The 20,897-nt window shown below is 38.2% G+C and overlaps 1 protein-coding gene across 8 annotated transcripts in view; it reads left to right on the top strand.

Annotated features, from left to right (window-relative positions):
• Positions 1 to 20,897, top strand: part of MAP2K5 (mitogen-activated protein kinase kinase 5) — a 185,876-nt gene that overhangs the window by 36,452 nt on the left and 128,527 nt on the right. For all 8 annotated transcript variants that reach the window (XM_067555517.1, XM_067555520.1, XM_067555515.1 and 5 more), the window contains exons 7-8: positions 309 to 357; positions 5,927 to 5,991. In XM_067555517.1, the coding sequence (XP_067411618.1) occupies positions 309 to 357; positions 5,927 to 5,991 (114 nt within the window). The remainder of the gene's footprint in view (positions 1 to 308; positions 358 to 5,926; positions 5,992 to 20,897) is intronic.

The raw sequence follows: 20,897 nt of genomic DNA, 5'->3' as shown, positions 1-20,897 counted from the left end.
AGTTTTGTTTTCTGACAAATGTTAGGTTGTATCTTGAAGAGTAGGATGGTCAAATGTCTGTCATTATCTAAATTGCTTTGTTAAAGTGAAGTAAGTCTTGATCGTCTTGAATTTTCATTCTTTCTGGACTTCTGGCATATGCTGTTCAAGAAATAGCAGGCTCAGTCTGTATCGCATAAGTAAAACATACTATATTTAGTATGCCTGACTGTAAGCAAAGGTGCTGTTTTATTGGGGGGATATGGTTTTAACTCTGGTTCGTAAACTGAAACTGTTGTCAAAACAATTATTTTCCATGTATTTTTCAGCTTAAAGAAGTCTTCTGCGGAACTGAAGAAAATATTAGCCAGTGGCCAGGTATGTTCATTGAATTTAGACTTGGGTACATGCGTGACTTGTTATTGCCTATATCACCACAGTGATTGGCACGCAGCACATAGGTGGGGGGATGCTTACTGCTCATTCAGTTTTAGTGTTTTCTTTTAATAATGAAGTGCAGAGACCATGAAAATCTTCATTCTGTGAATGAGTCAGGTGGCTGGATTGACTTGGATTGACATAGCAATTTGCTTCTCATTTCTCAAAATGTGAGAATCCGATTTAGCTCCAAATAGATTGAAGCACCTCACACATGTTGCACTGCGGCCACAATTTAGGGGAAAAAAGTTAATCAGCTTTGAATAACTAAATCAGCTGTTCAGATGCTAGAATGAATCTTCATATTATCAGGGCAGTAGGCACATAAATATTTAGTGGGCTTTTGCAAGGGGCAAGAGAGAGAATTCCCTCTTATGTTGTTTGGAGCTGCATCATATGCTGCATTATAAAGAGCAGAGTTGTTAGAAGACTTCCTTATCACCCACTCTTCTCTGCTCCAGGCATTCAGATCCTAGTATCCAGAGCTGAACGGTTTACACTGGCAACTGATGGATAAATGGACACTTTAGGGCTGTCATTTCTCACCAGTTTTGGTTCAAATAGATGTTCAGATCCAACGTCGTATAATGACTTTAAATATACACTGCTAAATTAAGCTACCTAAAAGAATACCAGGTTCTTCAGTAGCAACATAAATAAGTTTTAATGTTTGTCATAGTGAAACCCCTCGGATTGCCTTGGAGGCAGGCACTTGTCCATTGCCATCAAGTTTGCCTATTAGGCTCTATTGACTGAGACATCTGTGTCACCACAAATAAAAGACTCTTATTGATTTTCTTAACTGTTGTTCACTTCCTCTCCATGTTTCGAAGGCTGAAATCTTAATTATCTCAGATGCGTATTCAGTGCCTTCACACAGTGACCTCTCCAAGTCTCATTGGCATTTCATGAATCAAGTAGTTGTAGTTGAGCATGTCAAGAAGATAAAGGCTGGTCTTCATGCTTGTCCTTCAGTATCACCTGTAACACTGTGATCTAATAAATGAGAGTGCCTCTTTAAAAGGTGATTCTAACCGTATCAGCACTGCAGCCTTGCTTATTTGGCACTGAATCCTTTGAGTACAGCTTGGAATATATTTTAAGCTTGTCAGCATTCCTAGTATAAAGCCATATTTTAACAAACTGGTTCTTGCCAGGAAGGTCTGTTTTATAATTTTAAAAATATTTATGAAATGTCCATTTGGCTAACTTTAAATTATGTGAGTACGAAAAACACGCTTTTGAATTTTTAGTGAAATTTGGCAAATACTAATCTGTAATACAAGAAAAGCCATTTAGGGATCATTTTTAGAAAATAGAACTGAACATGAATAAGGCCACGTTATCATGAATGGGTAAATAACCTGAATTTGACATTTAGACTTGTTCTAAGAAATAGAAATAAAGGCATTTTTGCACATCTAGATTATAGAAAGTTAAAGGTTACATATTTTAAAAATTCTCTTGTGTAAGGAAATAAAATAGCTAAAATCTATTAGTGACAGTAAAGATTTAATTTATGCCCATCAAAGAAAGGAAATTCACAATTAGTGTTTTAATGCTACCCTTAATTCACTGTGCTGTGATAAGGGACTAGACTGTAGATCTCCAAAGAGGAAATACCCTCCTGCTATATTGCTTACCTTTTGTTATTCAATGACTAGTCACAGCTGTATAAACTGGGGACAGATTTTTAGTTTTAACTTTGACTTTCCTTCCTTTTTTGGAGTTTGTCACACTTAGCATTATTTTAACTTAGTTTTTTGTGTAGTTTATGTTTTCAAGCATTGATGATGATATTCCTTTCCACTAGCCTCCACTTAAGTTTAATAAGGAATTCATATTAATCATTAAAAGAAGGGGACATGATTCTTCAAGATAATCAAATATTGACAGGTTAGAAATAGCTTTCTGCCTAGGTTCATTGATATAGGTTATGTGATATAAATATTTATTTCTTTTCTGTCACTCAGAGTAAATGCCACCAATTGATTCAGCATTGATATAGTGTCAACAGTTCATAAGAAACATTTGACTGGCTTGTGTTTTCCGATTAGTCTCTGCTCTATAAAGTGGGATTTACTAAATCTCTTCAATTGTCTGCTCATAGAGTGTGACTGCTTTCTGAAACCATTACTACTTCGATTTGTAAAGCAAAGGTACAGCTATAGGACTTTGCTTCTGTCAGAGCTTTACATATAAAATAAGGATTAATTGAGCATTTTGCTTTTAATGATTTACAAGAGAATAGATACTGAGTCTTTCAGAGACAGCAGGTATAAACAAAGAGTGTTTTGTTTGCTGACCCGTAATTGAATTCTGTTTCACTTTTTCATTAATTCCGTTAATATCGGCATCCAATCAAGTTTGGCTTTGAAAGTTTAATATTCCAGTCCTTGCTGTAGAGTCATTGGTTTTATGTTATCATTTTGTGATTGAGGATTCAGTTTTCCCAGTAAAATACATAACTCACTAAATATTTTTTGGCATCTTTATTTGATTCAATAAATCAAGCTTTATCTCTGTAAGGTTTTCTGGTGTATATTTGTTCCATCCCAATATCTGTTTCACTGTCAGTTCTGTACTGATCCTTTCTGCATAACTAGTAAGGAATGGTACTAGCTTGGCAGTGAAAGGCATGCTGAGTGAAAATGGTGCAACATCACAGCAAAGAGCGGTGACTGTCACAGGCTTGTGGGCAGCAACATGGCTTAAATTTTTCACTTTTTACCAGTTAGCCAAATGCAAGAGAAAAGGGGAAAACTCTGGTATAAAATAACCCTTTGCTGCTCCTTAAGGAATAAGCTTGCCATAATTAAAGGGGGGGAAAAAAGCAACCTTCCAGAAGGGCTAATGTGTAGTTAATGATGTGGGTTTAGTTATGGCTATGTAGGTCTGCAGTGTTTCTCACAGATCTGTGTTTACAATAGAGTCTAAAGATGAGTCTTATTCTGTTATTGCAATGTCAGTAAAGTGCGGAGTTCTGTAGTTTTGGGCCAAAAAAGCTCCTCAGCCTTTGCAATGTGTTCTAAGTTGAGGAGTTGCACACCGTGGGTGAAATTCAGTCCTGAAGGAGAGGCCTAGTGTTAGGTCTCTGTTTCTCTATACCCCCACGTGCCTATTTTCTCACCCCTTCTGAAGTACCAACCCTATTTTCTCATCTCCTGTGAGGTACCGACCCAATATTTTAAGAGGGGAGAATTCCTTGCAATTTTTTCCTCTTGATTTGCATTTTCTGGTGAATATAATTATCAGAATTTTTCAGCCTTAGTTTTGATACTTAATTGGCCTTTGGGTACTAATCTTAATATGCCTTGAATGTTTCTGGTCCAGATTTAATGGCAAATAGACAATTTATGTAGACTTAACTTCTGCTACAATGTACTTCCAATTATCTGAGATCTCAAAAGTTTCAGCCTTGGAAATATATAGAAAAATAAATATTTCCCTTGATAAATGAGCATTGGTTTTTCTTCAGCTGGTTGAAGAGCAGAACAAAATTTGTAAAACTTCACAGTAGTGGCTCGAAAACAGATTATTTTAATTAATTAAAAACTCCATTTTCTGCTGTTGAAACTTGCTGAAAATGGACGTTTTAGGGGTTTTTATTGCATGTAGCACTGCTTCTATCTTCAGTGGCGTAGGATAAGGCCCTTAGAGTGGGATTTTCAGAAGTGCTGAAGCGACTAGTGATTGACGTCCACTCACCACTGTGCGCCCCTTGTGGGCAGGTGTGGCATGACAGCTCTCTCACCGGGCTAGCACCCCTTGCTGATGGTCTGCCCATTACTGTGGTGGTTTCTCTGTCAGGGGCTCAGTCCTCTGGCTAGGTCACAGTCTTTAGTTCACCCTTTCTGGGTCACAGTTGTTCAAACTAAAAATTCCCAAAAAGTGTCTTACCACAAAAACAGAACCTTCTGCCTTCCCTGCGGCTATTCCTCAGCCCCTCCCCTGTTTAATCGGGGTCTTTCCCAGACCTCCCTGCCTGGAGAGCTTCTCCTCTCCTGCAGAAACCTTCTTGCTCCCTGCAGTCATTATAGATATAGCGGCGGTTCCTGGGCTTCCCCCCTTTCGGTACCCTTTCCTGCTCTGAACTTCCTGCCTTTATAGGGACCTCCCTACAGCTCTTTCCTCTAATTTCCTCTTTATCCCTACTTAAACTTTGCTGCTTTTACACAGGAATCACCTGATTCCTCTCAGGTAGGGTCCATTCTTTAATCAAGTTGGCTTAGCCCCAGGATCTCAGCCCACATAGATCAAGCCACCCTGTTACATGACTTAGGAGCACAAGTCCCATTTGATTTTTGGTGGGACTTGTGCTTCTGAGTTTCTTAGGTGTTTTTGAAAATCTCGGCCATGGGAAGTTAAAGTTGTCAGGAAGTTTTTTGGCAGTTAGAACCATTTGCAAAGAATTGATAACTTAGCGTCAAATAGAAATATAAATAATCCAGAAAATGAGTCTTTTTAAAGATTTGGTGGTAGATTACTAACAGTATAATTTAAAACGGAAATTATCCAATCTCGATTACTGTCTATAAGTATTAGTCAATTTAGCATCCCTATCTTAGTAAAGAGACGTTACTGTGGACCAAAATTTGCCATAATTGTAAGAGTTGTTTTAAAATAGACATACACTATTGTCAGAAATGGATTTGGCTGTTTTGAATAATACACTGAACATTGGAAATAAGGCAATTTAATACTCACTTTTGTATAGCAGAACTGGGGTTTCTGGTGTTAAATTTGAACCAGTAAAGCCAACGAACAAAAGTTAACTACGCTTTCATAAAATATAAGACCCAAAATTCTCATGTTCACCGCATCCGAAATTTGCTGGTGTTGGGAGGGCAGACCCTAAAGCTCCGTGTGGCTTCAGGGGTGTTTACAGGCTGACTACCCACCACCCTCTCTGGAAACATGTCCCAAGGAGCACTAAACTTCCAAAGTAGCAATTTACTGTATAACTCAAAGAAAATTGTGTTTATTGAACACCGGTTAAAACCGAATTTTTATTTGTTGCAGGATTGGGTCTTAATTAAGCATCTGTATATAAATTGTAGCAATTCCACTGATACAAACATATTATTCAATTAGTATCAATTATGCTGATTCTACACTAAATTGTAAATGGACCCAAGCAAACTTTTCTGGCCATATTTAAGATGACAGCTTTGGCTTTGGCTATATGCAGTGTGCTGGAGACCCCTTTCCTCTCGGTATCTATGACCTGACCCTCTTGAGCTCTGTTATATCATTCCATTTTGACACCTTTTATCAAACTTTAATGAAATGACCCAGGCAAACAAATTGTCATTAAACTTTCCATCACTTTGTCCCTTGGTATCGTCTTTTATAAATTGGACAGCAAATGTTGTATTGATCTTCTCGTTCTTGCAGCTGAACTTGAAATGACCCAGACTGCTCGTTGTTTATGGCCTAGAGTTGCTTTTCCTTGACATTTCCATCCACAGCATGACATCTCTCTTATTTTTCTTTCTTTCTTGTGGAGATGAATGAACAAGACATACAATATCGAGACGTCCTCGGTCATGGTAATGGAGGCACAGTCTACAAGTGAGTGTTGCATTTTCCTTAAACTTCTTGAAAACAAATTTTAGCACATCTTTCTCTCTCAGTGTGAAATACAATGTTGGATGGTCTTTGCTGACATGTAGTAAAAGAACAAACAATAAAATATATATAATTTAGGCTTTTTACTAGAAATTATCTTTTCACATTTGCCTTCCAGATCTTGCAAAGTATTGGTTTGTAGGTGTTATGAGGACTGGTGCGTTTTTATTATCTTCTTAATATTTAGAGTTGAATCCCTCCTGGGTGACAAGTTAATGGTCCACAAGTGCAAGCTTAACTGGCCTGGAGCATAATACGTTTTCCCTTCACTCTTTTTAATACTGTTGTTCTTGCTTGCTTACCATACCCATTGCTAGTTCATTGCTTGCAGTGACACCAATTGGATGCAGAGCTGTGATGATACCATTGCTCTGTCTGTCTGCAGCACTGCAAAATTAGTAACTCCCTCCCTTCTGCTGTATCCACTTCCCTCCCCTAAAAGAAGCTCCACACAGAGACTGATGAATATATTAAGCTATAAACTCCTTCAAATTTTGGTGGTGATGCTTTATACCCAGAAGCCAGTTTTAATTTTAATATTGTAAAGATTATAATAGCAAAGAAATAGTTTTCTCAACAGGAAAGTCTTTCTTATGTGTAGTGCAAAGTTTAAACTACATAATGTAATATCTGGTACTTAATAGTCTGCAGTGGTGTATGAAAAATATTCTGCTAGGAATTAAAAAATCCATACTTTGTAAGAAAGCCCTGAGGGAGTAATAAAGGTTTCCTCCAGAGAGCTATTTACCATATACAGGAACATGGCATCCCATTTTGATCTTGTTTATACCTTGTACATTTTAACTTTGATATTAACGTTTAAAAAAAAATGTTTTAAAAACCACATCGCAATTTATTTTATTTTTTAATTGGCTGCCAACTTTGCTGAATTCTACTGCTTTCTGTCTCCTCACATGGGTTTTTATAAAAATGGGCTTTGGAGTCCTTATCAGGGACGATCCAGATTTGTTATTAATCTTAACAGATTTCCAAAATCAAGTCAGCCTTGTGTCCAAGGATGGTGGTACCAGAGACCTTCTCTCATGTTCTCTTATCTGCCTTCTGGATATTACTTATTCCCTAGACCTGTAGATTTCAAATGTATGTTTTGTAATAGTGATGTGCTTTTTCTCTTTATGTTGGGGAGAGATCGTGGATTGTTGCACTTTACAGATCAATCTATGGCTGCTGCTTCTTTGGTGAGAGTTGCTTCTCTTTTTTCTCAGCTGGAGGATGAGAGCACAGCCCATTCTGGAGAGGGGACTCTTCCAAGAGAGAGAATGGGTGAAGGGGGTGTGTGTAGGGGGTGGGAACTTCAAGTTCAGGAGCAGACATAGTGAAGAAGAACCTCCAGTTTTGTTGCCTGTGGCGGGCTCTGTGGCCTATTTTTAAAAAGGAAAATCTTACCATGCAAGTCCCACTCATTAAAACCACGTCTCTCATTATTTCCCAGTGTTAGATCACCTTCTTGGAAGGAGATCTAATAAGGGGCAGGCAAGGAAATGTCAACAAGAGCTGTTCTTAGCCTAGTGCAGGATAAGACTTTCCATCTCCACCATTCTCTAAGGTCTGACTGGAGCTTGAGCGCAGTTGTTGAATACAAATTGGTGGGATTGTTGCATGGTACATAATTGCAAAATGACGCCTTGGTGCACAGCATTGTTAACCAAGTACGTAGCCCTGCTAATCTCACTATATTTGTGTAATGCTGTTTCAAGAATACAGACATATCTGCATAGATGTCTCTCTCTCTCTCTGACTCGCTCACTCCTGCAGCCTTAACATAGAACAGAGGATGCACTTGTCATACACAGATACCTTCTATGTACGTTATGCATATACATTGGTGTGCTGAGGCCTTCACAGCTAAGCTGTTTGTGCATCACCTGACAAAGCGTATTATGGAGTTGATTAAAGAGACTGAAATCCTACTACTGCCCAGCTAAGAGAAGGCAGAAGAAGAAGGTAGTGATGGAAGAAGCATGGGTGGCATCAATGGGGCTAAATAAAATGTGGGGAAGGGAAAGAATTGATGAAAAGATAAAAAGAAGAGAGGGTGAAAGTAACACTTGGGCAGGGAGGAGGAACTGCTATGAGGTGTTAGGCCTAAGTCACTGAAGTTGACTTTAGTGGGCTTTGCATCAGGACCTAATGGTGTACCCAGCTGCTGCCCTGCCCATAAGGGATGGCTGCATTTCAGGCCCAGTGTGTGCATGTAGTTTATAAAGTGTTGCAACATGCCTGGCAGGTGGAAGCTTCTATATACATGTCAAATATTTGCATAATATTGCCACATGTACCACACACGCCCCATAGAATCCATATAGGAAACTTGGATAAAATACTAGGTAGGCCGCATCAATCCTGCCTGGCATGCCTTTGACGTTCTTTACTCTTCTGAAGGGCAATGGAGTTACACGTCTGCTTTTGTTTAATATTATAGGAAAACCTTTTCTCTTTTAAAACTAACAATAATATTGATGAGACGTGGAATAGGCCACGAATGGACAGATAAAGCAACAATGGAATGAAAGGGGAGGCGTGGCACGACACTACGGGCAGCTCCTTTGCATGATAGGTCTTGGGTGGGCTGTGATCCTGCCATCATCACAGCTCACCCAAGAGCTCTTGTTAAGGGTTTTTGGGTGTCCTGATTTGATATAAATTGGCTTTTCAAGGAATGATGATCTTTTGGGTAGAAAAACTTGAAATGAGCCTGGGAGAACATTCTTTTTTTGTTTTCCTTTTTTCTTTGGGGGGTGTGTGTGTGTGTGTGTGTGTGTGTGTGTGTGTGTGTGTGTGTGTGTGTGTGTGTGTGTGTGTGTGTGTGTGTGTGTGTGTGTGTGTTTTAAAATATAAAAAATGCCCACTGTACTAGCTAGTTCATGTTTTCTAATGAGCTGGTGGCATTCCATCCTGCTCCAGAAAAAGCCTACACATGCAGTGTGCGATCAGGCTTACCATTCCCAAGTTTTGGTTTTACTGGACACGCAAATAATAACAGCACATAAACCTCAGCCAAAGTTTTCTCCCCAACCCTAGCTGTTGTTAAGGTATCCATTCCTGTAGGATCTCCCTGTGTTTGCTCCTAGTCCCCACTTACTCTTTCACTCTGGGGGAGTTACCAGCCACAGCTCTTGTCCTAAGTTAGTAGAGTGAACTCTGCGTCGTTGTACAGAGTTTGATCTAGAGCTGGCCTAAATTTTTCAAAATTAAAAAATTTGATGGAATTTCAAAGTCATGAAAATGGAGAAAAATGTATATTACTGTTGTTTGGATGTATAATTTGGGAGTTTCGACTATGGTCCTGTGATGTATATTGGACCATTTTCCTTTCTGTAGGGGGAATTGGATCTCCCTTGCCAAAGACTCATATGGATTATACAGGCCAATAAGAAATAGCAAAATGAAATATGTATAGGTGGCTGGATTGCACTACAGCTATAGATACCAGCCCACATGTATTTTATTCCATGTGTAATTTATTCCAGTATATCAGTGAGCATTTGTCAAATACAATTAATTACAAACGTTTGACTCTTTTGGTCTATCAGTATTGCATGATATAGGTTTGTCTCAGAAGGCAGCATACATGGTACTGATTTGAAAGTAAAGAATGAGCATGTATGTGTAGGTATCTTTTCCTTTTTTAATTTTTTTCTTTCTATCACGTCATACTAAGTCGTATCCATTATGGCAATGATATATTATCAGCATTCAGCAAACAAGATAGCATGTCGCAGGTCGCTGAGCAGAAATTTTCAGCCTCTGTTTCCATGTGAATTAACTATTATTGAAATAGTTTATTGAGATTGAAATATTGATCACTTTTCATACTAACCTTGGCTTACGGGAAGAGACAGGAGGCGTTTTTGTTCTTTTTTGAAGGCACTATGTTTCATTAGAAAATATATATATTTCATTTATTTAGGTGTTTTCCAGCTTCCACTGTTTTATTGCTTGGCGAAGGGATATCTTGGCTTTATTTTTATAACAGTATAATTATACTTCAGAAATGCACTTGATTACTGTGTGTAGCAAAATTGTTCCAGTATATTGGCTTGGCCAATATTGCTATACAAACAACTTTTCAGTCAATTGAGTCTGGCAAAAATCAATATTTTATAGCAATATTTCTAGTGAGAACTTGCTGAATGTGAATGTTTTTTCTTTTCTTTAAAGAAAAGGGATTTTATAGTTGCTTGACTTATTATTACAATTATTTTCTACTGCTTTTTGATACCCTATTTTCTTAATTAAGGAATGGTAAACAGCTACGGAGTTAGATCACTGCAAATACAATTAAGTGTTCTTGCTTTTTGATGCATATAGTGTGTAGCTCTGGTACTTTGTGGGAGTATGCTCCTCACTTTGAATAAAGATTGTTGAAAAGTTATTTGGAAGTTCTAAACAGAGGATAATCCTTCCATCATTCTAGTCTGTTTTCATCATTAAGCCATTTGGATTTGCTCTTTGTAGTCACTAATTTTAGGCCTGATTCCATGAGCTCTTGTGCCATTGATTTCGGTGAGTGTTGAGGGTTCGAGATTGTGTCTGATATAGTTGTGGTGATGGATTTATTAACCTTCCAGTTTTGTAACAGGCTTTTTAATTTTTCTCAACTATTTTATAAAAGTTGATATGATGGAGAGTACAGGCTCGTGGCTGCTGCACAGCAGAAGAAAGTATTTGTATACTACTGTATCTAGGGTATTTACTTAAATTGCTTTTTTGAAAAATAATTCACTGGAAAGTCCAAAAGGCATTTAAAGTGTGTTTCTTTCTGCCACGGTTCTACCTCTATCATTGCTTACAGAGCTCTGAGAGACCATGTTTTTGTAAGATTGCTTCTTTTCTTTAGTGAAATACGTTAACATTTTGATTCACAATGCAATGTGTAAACTCTATCACTGAATCTGAGCAGTAGCTGCCCTAAATTATTTAGGGCCAAAATACTTTATCAGTATATATTTAAAATGTAAATATTATATAGAAATGTTATTTGTCATTGTCAAATAACTGTTTTGTAATATTTTTCACCTGCATGGTATTCTCTAAATTTTCACAGTTCTCCTATTATATGTTGAAGCAAAATCAGATAGCATATTTTTAATTTAATATTTTTTAATTTCACTTTTTTAAATGCAGGTAAAGAAGTGTCAAATGTTCAAATCAGACTAGAATTCTCTATAGGTTACAGTCAGTATAGCATTTAAAAATGCTTGGTGTATTAAAAGCATGCGTTGCGTATGGTGTATGAATCTACTGGATTCCACTAGATTGCTTTACTGAAGCAGCAAGACATAGCAATATAATTACTGTACTCAGTAAACAAAAAGCCCTGAATAAACCCTGATCAATTGTACTGTAAAGTTATATAAAATCCATGAAGAAAATGTATTGGTCATCATATCAACCAAAATTTTGTTAAATCGGACAGTTTCATTTTTACTTGTGTAATTGGTTGGAGGGTCTGTAGAGCGAGGTGGTTGATGCATAGGCCAGAAGAATGGGGTGGCTGCAGAAAATAAATATCAAACCTCCACATTTATATTCATTTGTGGACCGCATGTATTTTCAGTTTACATCAGCAATTCAGTTGAGCAGTTTTGCTATTCATTTGAGTTGAGTTCAGTATATGCCCATTTGTATATTCTTTGTCACAACCATCCGTGGGGTGTGCCATTGTCACATTACACATAATGCATGGTAAGGCACCTGGAAGGTTGTCGTCGTGATGTTCAAGTGTTTCCCTTCTGAAAGCAGCATGTACAAACTGCTATTTGAGTATAATTCAGAATCCTCTATAGGATGTGTGGGGGAAACTCACTTCTAGGGTAGAGGAGCTGGAGATTATCCAATTTCCAGAAGCCACAGCGGGTGACAGAATATTTGAGATTTTTGCCATTTCCTCATGTAATTCTGGCTGTTCAGGGTTTTGGTGTTTTCTTGCTTATCTCAAAGTATTTCTTTGATCAAGGACAGGATGCATGCATCATTGTAACGGGACAGTGTCATGAGGGAGTCTAGAGTGCAGACGTGTTCTTCAGCAACAGTAACTTCTTCCAGTGTCCTCTTCCAACATAAATGGAGGTGTTGGCCAACCTCTAAACGTTAATAGTGATTTCCCCTCTCCCCATTGTTGTGTGAGTTTTTCTCACCATCATTTTCTCTTTTGTTCTGTTTCCATCTGTTGCTGTTTGTTTGTCTGTATGACTAAAGCTATAATAAATTTCCCATCTGTAGCACTTTACATCTGAGGATCTCAAAGCACTTTACGAATGTTCATGAATTAATCCTCATAACATAGTGCTGAGAGGAAGGGAAATATAATCAGAAATTTACAGTACGGAAAATTGAGGCACAGAGAGATTGAACAAACCATTTAATGTCCTACAGCAAGTCTATTGCAGTGGTAGGTCTAGGAACCAGATCTCCTAATCATATACTCTAATCAGTAAACATGCTTCCTTTCCAACCTTCTCCATTTTGCTTTATTTTTCTGTCTCTGATGGCTATTTTATACCCCATTTTTAGTCATGCTAAAAGCCACTGTAACAGCAATAGCTAGAGTAAGTTAAAAATGCCCCACAGAATTCTCTTATTATCTTTACAGTGTAAACAAGACTGACCAGTGATTGCTGTTCACTTGTTTCTTTTGACCCTAGCCGTCACTTGCCTGCCTCATCAAATCTGTTACGCAGAAAAGTGCATAAAATGAAGATAAAGTGCCTCCTTCACGTCTGACGAAAACCATTCCTTTGCAGAATGGTAGTTGCAGTGAAAGTAAATAAATGAACGGACAGCAATCACAGCCTAGTTGATGAAACTGTTCAATTAAAGCACAGGCATTTACATGGTGTAATTTCCCTAAATTGCCAATGAGCCCCTTTAGACACAACCAGTGTTCAAATTGATTTCAGCATTGATTTTGGCTGAAGCTGATAAATTTCTGCTTGTTAGTTAAAGTAATTTTGCAGAAGACTTTGTACTGCGGTATTGAAATGTTCATTTAGCTGATGGTTAAAAGAGGAGTTATTTACAGAGGGTTCTACTATTGTTCTGAGATGGGACAATTCCCCAATCATCTTCCACTTTTAATTTTTTAAGCTGCAGCATACCAATCAATAGGTTATTGAAACTGATTAAAACTTATCCAACCAGCTGCCTCCGGCCATTTAATTAGAAATGGGATGATTCTTAAATTAAAGTTGTTTTGTTTGCATTGTATACCCATCCTCCAGAAGATGAAGTGAATAGAAATTTACGTTGCTTTTTGTTAGGTGTTGTGTAAATGCAGTGTTAGTTTTTCAGCAACTTCCCATGCCTTAGAGGGAGCAGCACTGTTGTGGTTAGAAGAAACAATCTGCTTCCTAGATCAGTTGTGGGACTTTCTATGAGTGATGCCAAAGTGATAGACAGGGGCTGTCTATTAGTAGAGATTATTTTTTATAATTATTTGGCTTATAAAAGCTGATGCAATCTGACGTGTTGCAGTAGAATGTCAGCTTGATGTAAATTGTGTTAGAACCATTTATAGTGAAAATTTACCGGCGTCATGTTTTTAACTCTGTCCTTATTCTCACTTAGCATTTTCTGTAAAGAGCAGTGAGTAGAACAGAGGAGTCAACAGTAATGCCATTAATACCAGGATGCTGATTTTCCATTTCTTTCCCCTGAAGTTCATGAGTGGGGATGGTCAGTGGTTATCCTGGAATATTAAGATTAGCCCATCGTATTTGATCTTACTATAAAACTATCTTCTGGCTCCATCGCAGAAACATTTTGATGTCACATGCCTTTAAACATTGGCACTCCGATATTTTGTGGATGCAGCTTTTGAGGAAAGCAAGGTACAAAGCAAAGATTTCATGAGGGCCTAATGCTGATAGTGGGGAGAATACCCAGGATCATCTCAAATGTACTTACAGCAAGTTTATAAAAATATTTAATGTAAACCTAGTCCGAATTAAGTTTTTAATCTAAACTTTTTATTTGAAACTGAGCAGAAATTAAATGGACTCACCATTGCAGCTGCTGTAGGAAATGACAGTTATTTTGATTGTTGCCATACGGTCTAGAAATTATTGAACAAAACCACTATGTTCCTTAAATAGTTCTCATGCTATAGTTAGTGCATAAACGTGTATTTGACCAGGGGCTGTGTCAAGGTGAGGACTAAGGGATCAATCCCACAAAGGGATCTTTATGAATAGACCTCTTGGTCCATGCAGATCTCTTTGCAAAATCAAGCCCCTTTTGTGGCTATGGTGATAGGAATGGACAAGGCAGATGAGGGAGGGATGGTAGTTTGTGTAAAGGATGACTTTCAGGTTTTTGGTCTTTGTGTCTGCGGAGCGGAGCGGGGAAGGAAGATTAAGGATAGTGTAATAGATGGAAATGACAACAATACAGATGATGGTTGGGTAAATTAGGTGGGGATACACTTAATCTCACACACATACATTGGCCCTCACTGTCCTTCTCCTCCAATGTGAAATCAAGTATTGTACATTCACTGTCCTAGTGTTCGTTTTACTTATGAAGAGTTTAGATTTAAGATAAAAACATTTTTTTGGTTCTGTAGTTTAACAACAAATCATTTTGCAATCAGTATTCAAGCATCTATAATGGGATTCTAGACAGAAGGAAGGTTGGCATATATTGCTTTTTGAACTAGCACAGTCCCCATAAAAGCTTCTTTTTACAACTGCAGTTCACTTTGGATTTCCTGTTTTAACAGCCAGAGAGCCAGGCTAATGCGTTTGTCTATTACAGAAGGCAGCAACAACTGTCAAAGTGTTTATTTCATAGAAACAATTTGAATCTGTTTTTGTAGATGCCATTTTAGTATGTGACAACCCTATCGTTAAAACTCCCAAAGTCTGACCATTAGCATGAAACACGGTGGTAAATCCACACATGCGCACATACAAAAGCAGTAAACCAAATCTGTGGGTGTTTGCCATATGTAGTTTGCAGCTGGTGACAGACATGAATGTGCAGCACTTATTTTATTCGTCTTACACAATGCTATGACAGAATTGTTTTGCTCTAGGTTATTTCTCATAGGGCAAGAAAATGTTCAATCTGTTTGATGCTCTTCTGAGTTCCTGCATCTGAAGAACTGTTCATTGATGCAGCGTGCTACCAAATGAACTGCTGCATATTGTGTAAACATTTACATTCAGAATAAGAAACCAGACACTCCTGTAGGCATCTTTATTTCTATTGGGTCTTCAATACTTGTCCTGAAGGCCTTCACAATTCCTGTTCTTCTGAGTGACTGTGATGTGATTCTCTGTCAAGGAAGAATACTCTTTGGAGCCCATCAGTGCTGTTCCTTACGTGGGCTGATACAGATCTGGGTAAGGCTGAACAGCGTTTGTAGCTTTTGTTGAGTGGAAAAATGCCTTTCTCTTTAACTGGTATCCAGTGGACAAACAACAAGGACAAATGCAAAGTCCTACACTTAGGATGGAAGAATCCCATGCATAGCTACAGACTGGGACTGACTGGCTGAGCAGCAGTTCTGCAGAAAAGGACCTGGGGGTTACAGTGGACAAGAAGCTGGATATGAGTCAGCAGTGTGCCCTGGTTGCCAAGAAGGCTAACAGCATATTGGGCTGCATTAATAGGAACATTGCCAGCAGATGGAGGGAAGTGATTATTCCCCTCTGTTCGGCATTGATGAGGCCACATCTGGAGTACTGTGTGCAGTTTTGGGGCCCCCCACTACAGAAAGGATATGGACAAATTGGAGAGAGTCCAGTGGAGGGCAACGAAAATGATTAGGAGGCTGGGAGCACATGATTTATGAGGAGAGGCTGAGGGAACTGGGCTTGTTTAGTCTGCAGAAGAGAAGAATGAGGGGGGGATTTGATAGCATTCTTCAACTATCTGAAGGGGGGTTCCAAAGAGGATAAAGTTAGGCTGTTCTCAGTGATGGCAGATGACAGAACAAGGAGCAATGGTCTTAGGTTGCAGTGGGGGAGGTCTAGGTTGGATATTAGGGAAAAAAATTTCACTAGGAGGGTGGTGAAGCACTGGAATGGGTTACCTAGGGAAGTGGTAGAATCTCCATCCTTAGAGGTTTTTAAGGCCTGGCTGGACAAAGCCCTAGCTGGGATTGGTCCCACTTTGAGCAGGGACTTGGACTACATGACCTCTTGAGGTCCCTTCCAACCCAAATCTTCTTTGATTCTATGATGATGGGGTGGAGTGAGGGCAGGAGAAAGACAGATGTAACATTGTGGAAATAACATTAGTGAAACTTCACTTCTGTGAGTGAGGTAACATTTAAGTTGCAGATAAGTGCTAAGTTTTTAAAAAAATTTGATTATACTGGATTAAAGGTGAACTATGATGCTTTCTAGTTACATAGATGCTAAAAGCTTTAGAAACTTAATATATCTAATTTATGCACTTCTGATGTGCCCAGCTCTAAATCACTAACATATGGGCATAAGCTTTACAGTTAAAAAAAATACAAAAAGAAACTGAAAATTGTTTTCTCTCTCTCTTACCTACTAGGATCCAAGTTCAGTGTTCTTTGTTTTTCCGAAAAGAAATGATATCACAAACCCTTAAAACACAGTAAGGAATACATCTCCTTACTCTGCTTTTAGGTATTTACAAAGCCGTAATTCTTTCATGAGGAACACAGAACTATTATCTCAGGGCCTGGCAGGTTTTAAAAAAAAACCAAAACCACCAAACGAAAAAACATTTCATTTGACTTTTGAGACATATTTATTTGTAAGCTCGTGCCTGTTCTTTTTGGTCTGCTGAATAGCTTTTTGAACTTTGAGGTATTTATATAAAACACTGCAGAAATTCAGTGCCTCCATTAAATGTATGAAAGTTTTAGATCTTTGTCAGAAAAAGTCTGAACTCCAGATTATTTTCTGAATAGGAGACAGCCCAAATTATCATCAGTTTCTTCCTTGATTTTTCTGTGGTTTATACTTTCAGGTCTAACTAACCAGATAGCAGAAGATGCAGATGGAAAAAAGTTTTTTATGTGTAATGTAAATTCACGTGTGGAATAACAGCTGTTTATTTCCTTGTATTTTTTCCTATACAAAACTGTTCTTTAGTTTTATTTTGCCATTGTGAAGAGTCACCTGGCAATCTTCTCCCAAAATCCCCTGACCGTCCACATTATATTGATTCCTTTTCTGGAGGAGAGAGGATACACATACCATCCTCAGACCGCTGCAGTCAATCAGAATGTCTCTAAGGTTAGCTAGAGGGCATTGTCTGATCATCTTTCCTTCCTTACCCAGAATAACCAGCGTCCACCCAAAGACCTGGGCGTGCTGCCTTAGCAGGGCTCACTGGGTGAGCTTTTGATTTTCAGAGTAGAGGAGACGAAGTTATGCTGAAGGACTTGGCTTGCATTGGGCCCTTCAGGACTTTCAGTTTCTAGGGATATGGTTCAGAGTCCAGTTTAATAAAATATTTGACACAACTGTGCTAGCCTTGCTTAGAAGCTGTTCACTGTAGTGGATGTAGAAGGCTTAAAATAATGAACTGTGATGGAAATGTGAACAAAGAGATTTACATTTCCTTTCCGCAGTGGATGCGTTCCAAAATATGCAGGAGTTGGAGTCAGTCTTTCCTGTACTCTTACAGTGTACTGTTGTTTTAAGCAATCCTCTCTGAATCGCACACCTTGCGTGTTTTCACTAATACAACTTCCCAAAATGGAAACGTAAGCCATTTCTTTCATCTAGAGTTTCAGTTGCTAGGCAATCCCGCAAGTCACTTTGTTTTGAATTCTCCTGTGGTTTCTAGTACAGTACACCAGGGCAGGGTTCAAGGCCTGCATAACTCTTCTTCATCATATCTACGTGCCAGCTTTGTTGATCTGTTTGTCTGCTTCTCCCACAACCACAGCTATCCTATCATGCCTCATCCTATTCATAAAATGTCCTACATGAGCTGCGGTGCAAAAGCCACTACCGTCTCTTCTGCATCCCTCCTGAAGACTCATTCCTTCTGTGAGGCTTATAAGAACCCTGTTGAATAAGTCCTCTACTTATTTATTCTATACATTTGATTTAATCAAAAATATGTTGTTTTTTTTTTAAACTCAGCCCTTCATTGAGCAATTGATTAATCTTACTGATACTACCGCTTCTCCTGTCCCTCCTTATTGTGACATTACCCCCTTCACCTACTTGTGACATCAGATGTTAGTTTGTAAGAAGCTCCTGGGGACATAGATCTTGTCTTTTATTTGCACCAGAAATGCAGCCTTAGATGCCATTAAAAGAATCATGTTCTTTACATAGTGTTTTCAACTTCTAGGCAATATCACTCAGTGCTTCATGTGAATGCTTCTGTGGTCTCTAATACAGTATTCGGTGGCTTGGGTGTAGTCTTCAAACCCATTAACTTTCAGCTCACTCTCTGAAGACATCAGTGCCATACATCAACTACAGGCATCCACTTCCACTTCAGTTAATGAACATCTAGAGCACTGATTTCAAAGAATTTGAAGGGACTTCAGCATCTTGTAGGGTTTAGTCCCCAAACGTGAATACCTGATCTGTGTATTTCAGTCATCTCGTTATGTTTTACCTAAAATATTCCTAGGCTAGAACAAAAATTGACCAATTTGTACTTCTTTAACAAAATTGTCTCTGAAATATCTGCTTAGCTGGCATTGATTTATTCCTGCTTCAGGATTTTGGAATTGCAGTTTACGAAAGGGCTGAAATCTTGGTCAAGAAAATTGGGATTTGATGGTGTCCTAAATTAGAACAAAATTTTGCTTGATATCTGTAGAATTTGCTGACTAAAATCCTAACAGATGATGATGTTAGTTTATTTATTTATTTTGGCTGTTGGAAAATGTAGTCAGTTGAACATAATGTTTGCTGTATCTCCATAAATATGTTTTCAGGTTGATAGGATAAAATGAATGTTTTATTTTTGTAAGCATGTAAGATCTTAGCTGTAATACTTCTAAGCCAGTGGGAAGACTCTCAGGGTTCTAATGATGAAAGAAGGAAACACAAAAACTTTTCAATTTGCCAAGAGATTGTTAGGCAATGCCTCTGTTGAGAGGAAAACATGAATAGTGCATTACATGGCATTTATTACACACACACACTCAGTGTAAATAACATACAGAAGTGGGAAGAAATGAAAAGGATCTGTGCAGTTGTACATTGAAACAATACTTTAATAATAACTTTCAGATTTGTGAGCAGTTTACATTTGCATCATGTTTGAAATTGCCTTTTAAACTTCTTGTTGCAGAACTTGGCTAACCGTGATGTAATGCTGCCTGTTCAATTTTTCCTTAACAATAAATGATTTATAGCTGCCTCTTCCTAGTCATCTGCGTTATAGCTTTTGCAGCAGTTCACTTGCAGAGCAAAAATAAAGCCTGAACGTAAAAATAGAGAAATGGACTTGCTGTTCCATGTCTGGTTTCTGTAAGGTGTGAACTCTTATAAATTCAAAACATAGTTTCCCTGGGATATTCTGCACAGGGCTGTGTTTTGGATTTTGAAATGATGGCTTATTTTCTTTGGCTGGTCAGGACTGAGTTAGCACAGTCATAGTGGAGATCAGTATATAGAAGTCCTTTGGTGATTAAGTTAGTGCCTGTGTATTGAGCTGTGCAAACAAAATGAGGTTTGAAAAATATGAGGAACACAAGTCAGAAGTGAAGGTAAACAAAATTTGGACCATCATAATATCTGGCCTCAGCTGCACTGAGAGGTAGGTAGCCAGTAGAGCTGAGTGAATAATTTCATTTTGAATCAAACAAAACATTTCAGTTCAACTCAAAACATTTTTGCGTGTTTTGTTTTGATTTACCCTTTTCTGTGTTTTGTTTTTTAAATTGGTCAAAGTTGAAAATGAAATGCCGTTTGGAAATGAAAACTCAAAACAAAATTTTAAAATTGGTTCAAAATAAAACCTTTCAACTTAAAAACAAAATTTAAAAAATAAGGTTATTTGTTGTATGGCTTTTTTTTTTTTGCCAAAACTATTCGTCGAATTTCACATAAATTTGCTAATCGTTTCAGAGCCCCCAAAACGCATCTTTTGGCAAAATCTCTATTCACAGAAAAAATTTCAACCTGCTCTAGTTTTAAGGGAGCCTGAGATTGGTTATATGAAGCTTCCTGATGCATAAAATATTAAAAGGTGAGACGTCTTTAGTAACACATTGCTCTGCGGTTCCACTTAGAGTAGAATCCTCTTGACACTGGGGGACAGCCTGCTGTACTGATTAAGCAGCTGTCCTGATTGTGGGCCACACTCTGCCATAGATTCTGCACAAGCTATTCTCACTGAACTTAATGGGAGCTGCACAGATATTTTACTACAGCAAAATTTTGCCCTAAGGGCAGAAGCCAACTAAAGAATATCTGTCTGTGCCCTACATAAAACAGGATATGGAATTAAAACTATTATTCACTGCTTTTTAATTTTACCTGATCTTTAATTTATTTATTTTTATTTAGCAAATTGTTGCAGATCTTAGAATTTCACACTTGCATAACATCTGGTTAACTTAGCTCTTTCACATTGTTCAAATGCATCCTCAATAATCAGAATTTGTATCAGAACAGTCCCTATTAAGCAACAGCCATTGCCTTTGCTTTACTTTGGCTAGGTACACACTGACAAATTTGCCGCCGTCAGATCGATCTTTCTGGATCGATTGAGTGGTCAGTGTAGACCCACTCAATCAATCCGGAAATCGACGCACTAAAACCACCTGCTTAAGTGGCGTAGCGCTGCGTCGACGGGAACGCATTTCCTGTTGGCGCAGTGCAGTGAAGACACCGCACACAACGGAAGTTAAGAAGTCGATGGGA

The sequence above is a fragment of the Emydura macquarii genome, unplaced genomic scaffold, assembly GCF_026122565.2.
Source record: "Emydura macquarii macquarii isolate MOO-44397 ecotype Brisbane River unplaced genomic scaffold, CSIRO-AGI_Emac_v2 contig_1644, whole genome shotgun sequence".
Lineage (NCBI taxonomy): Eukaryota > Metazoa > Chordata > Testudines > Chelidae > Emydura > Emydura macquarii.
Note: the sequence above shows the minus strand (reverse complement) of the source record. Positions and strands in the feature narration are given on the sequence as shown.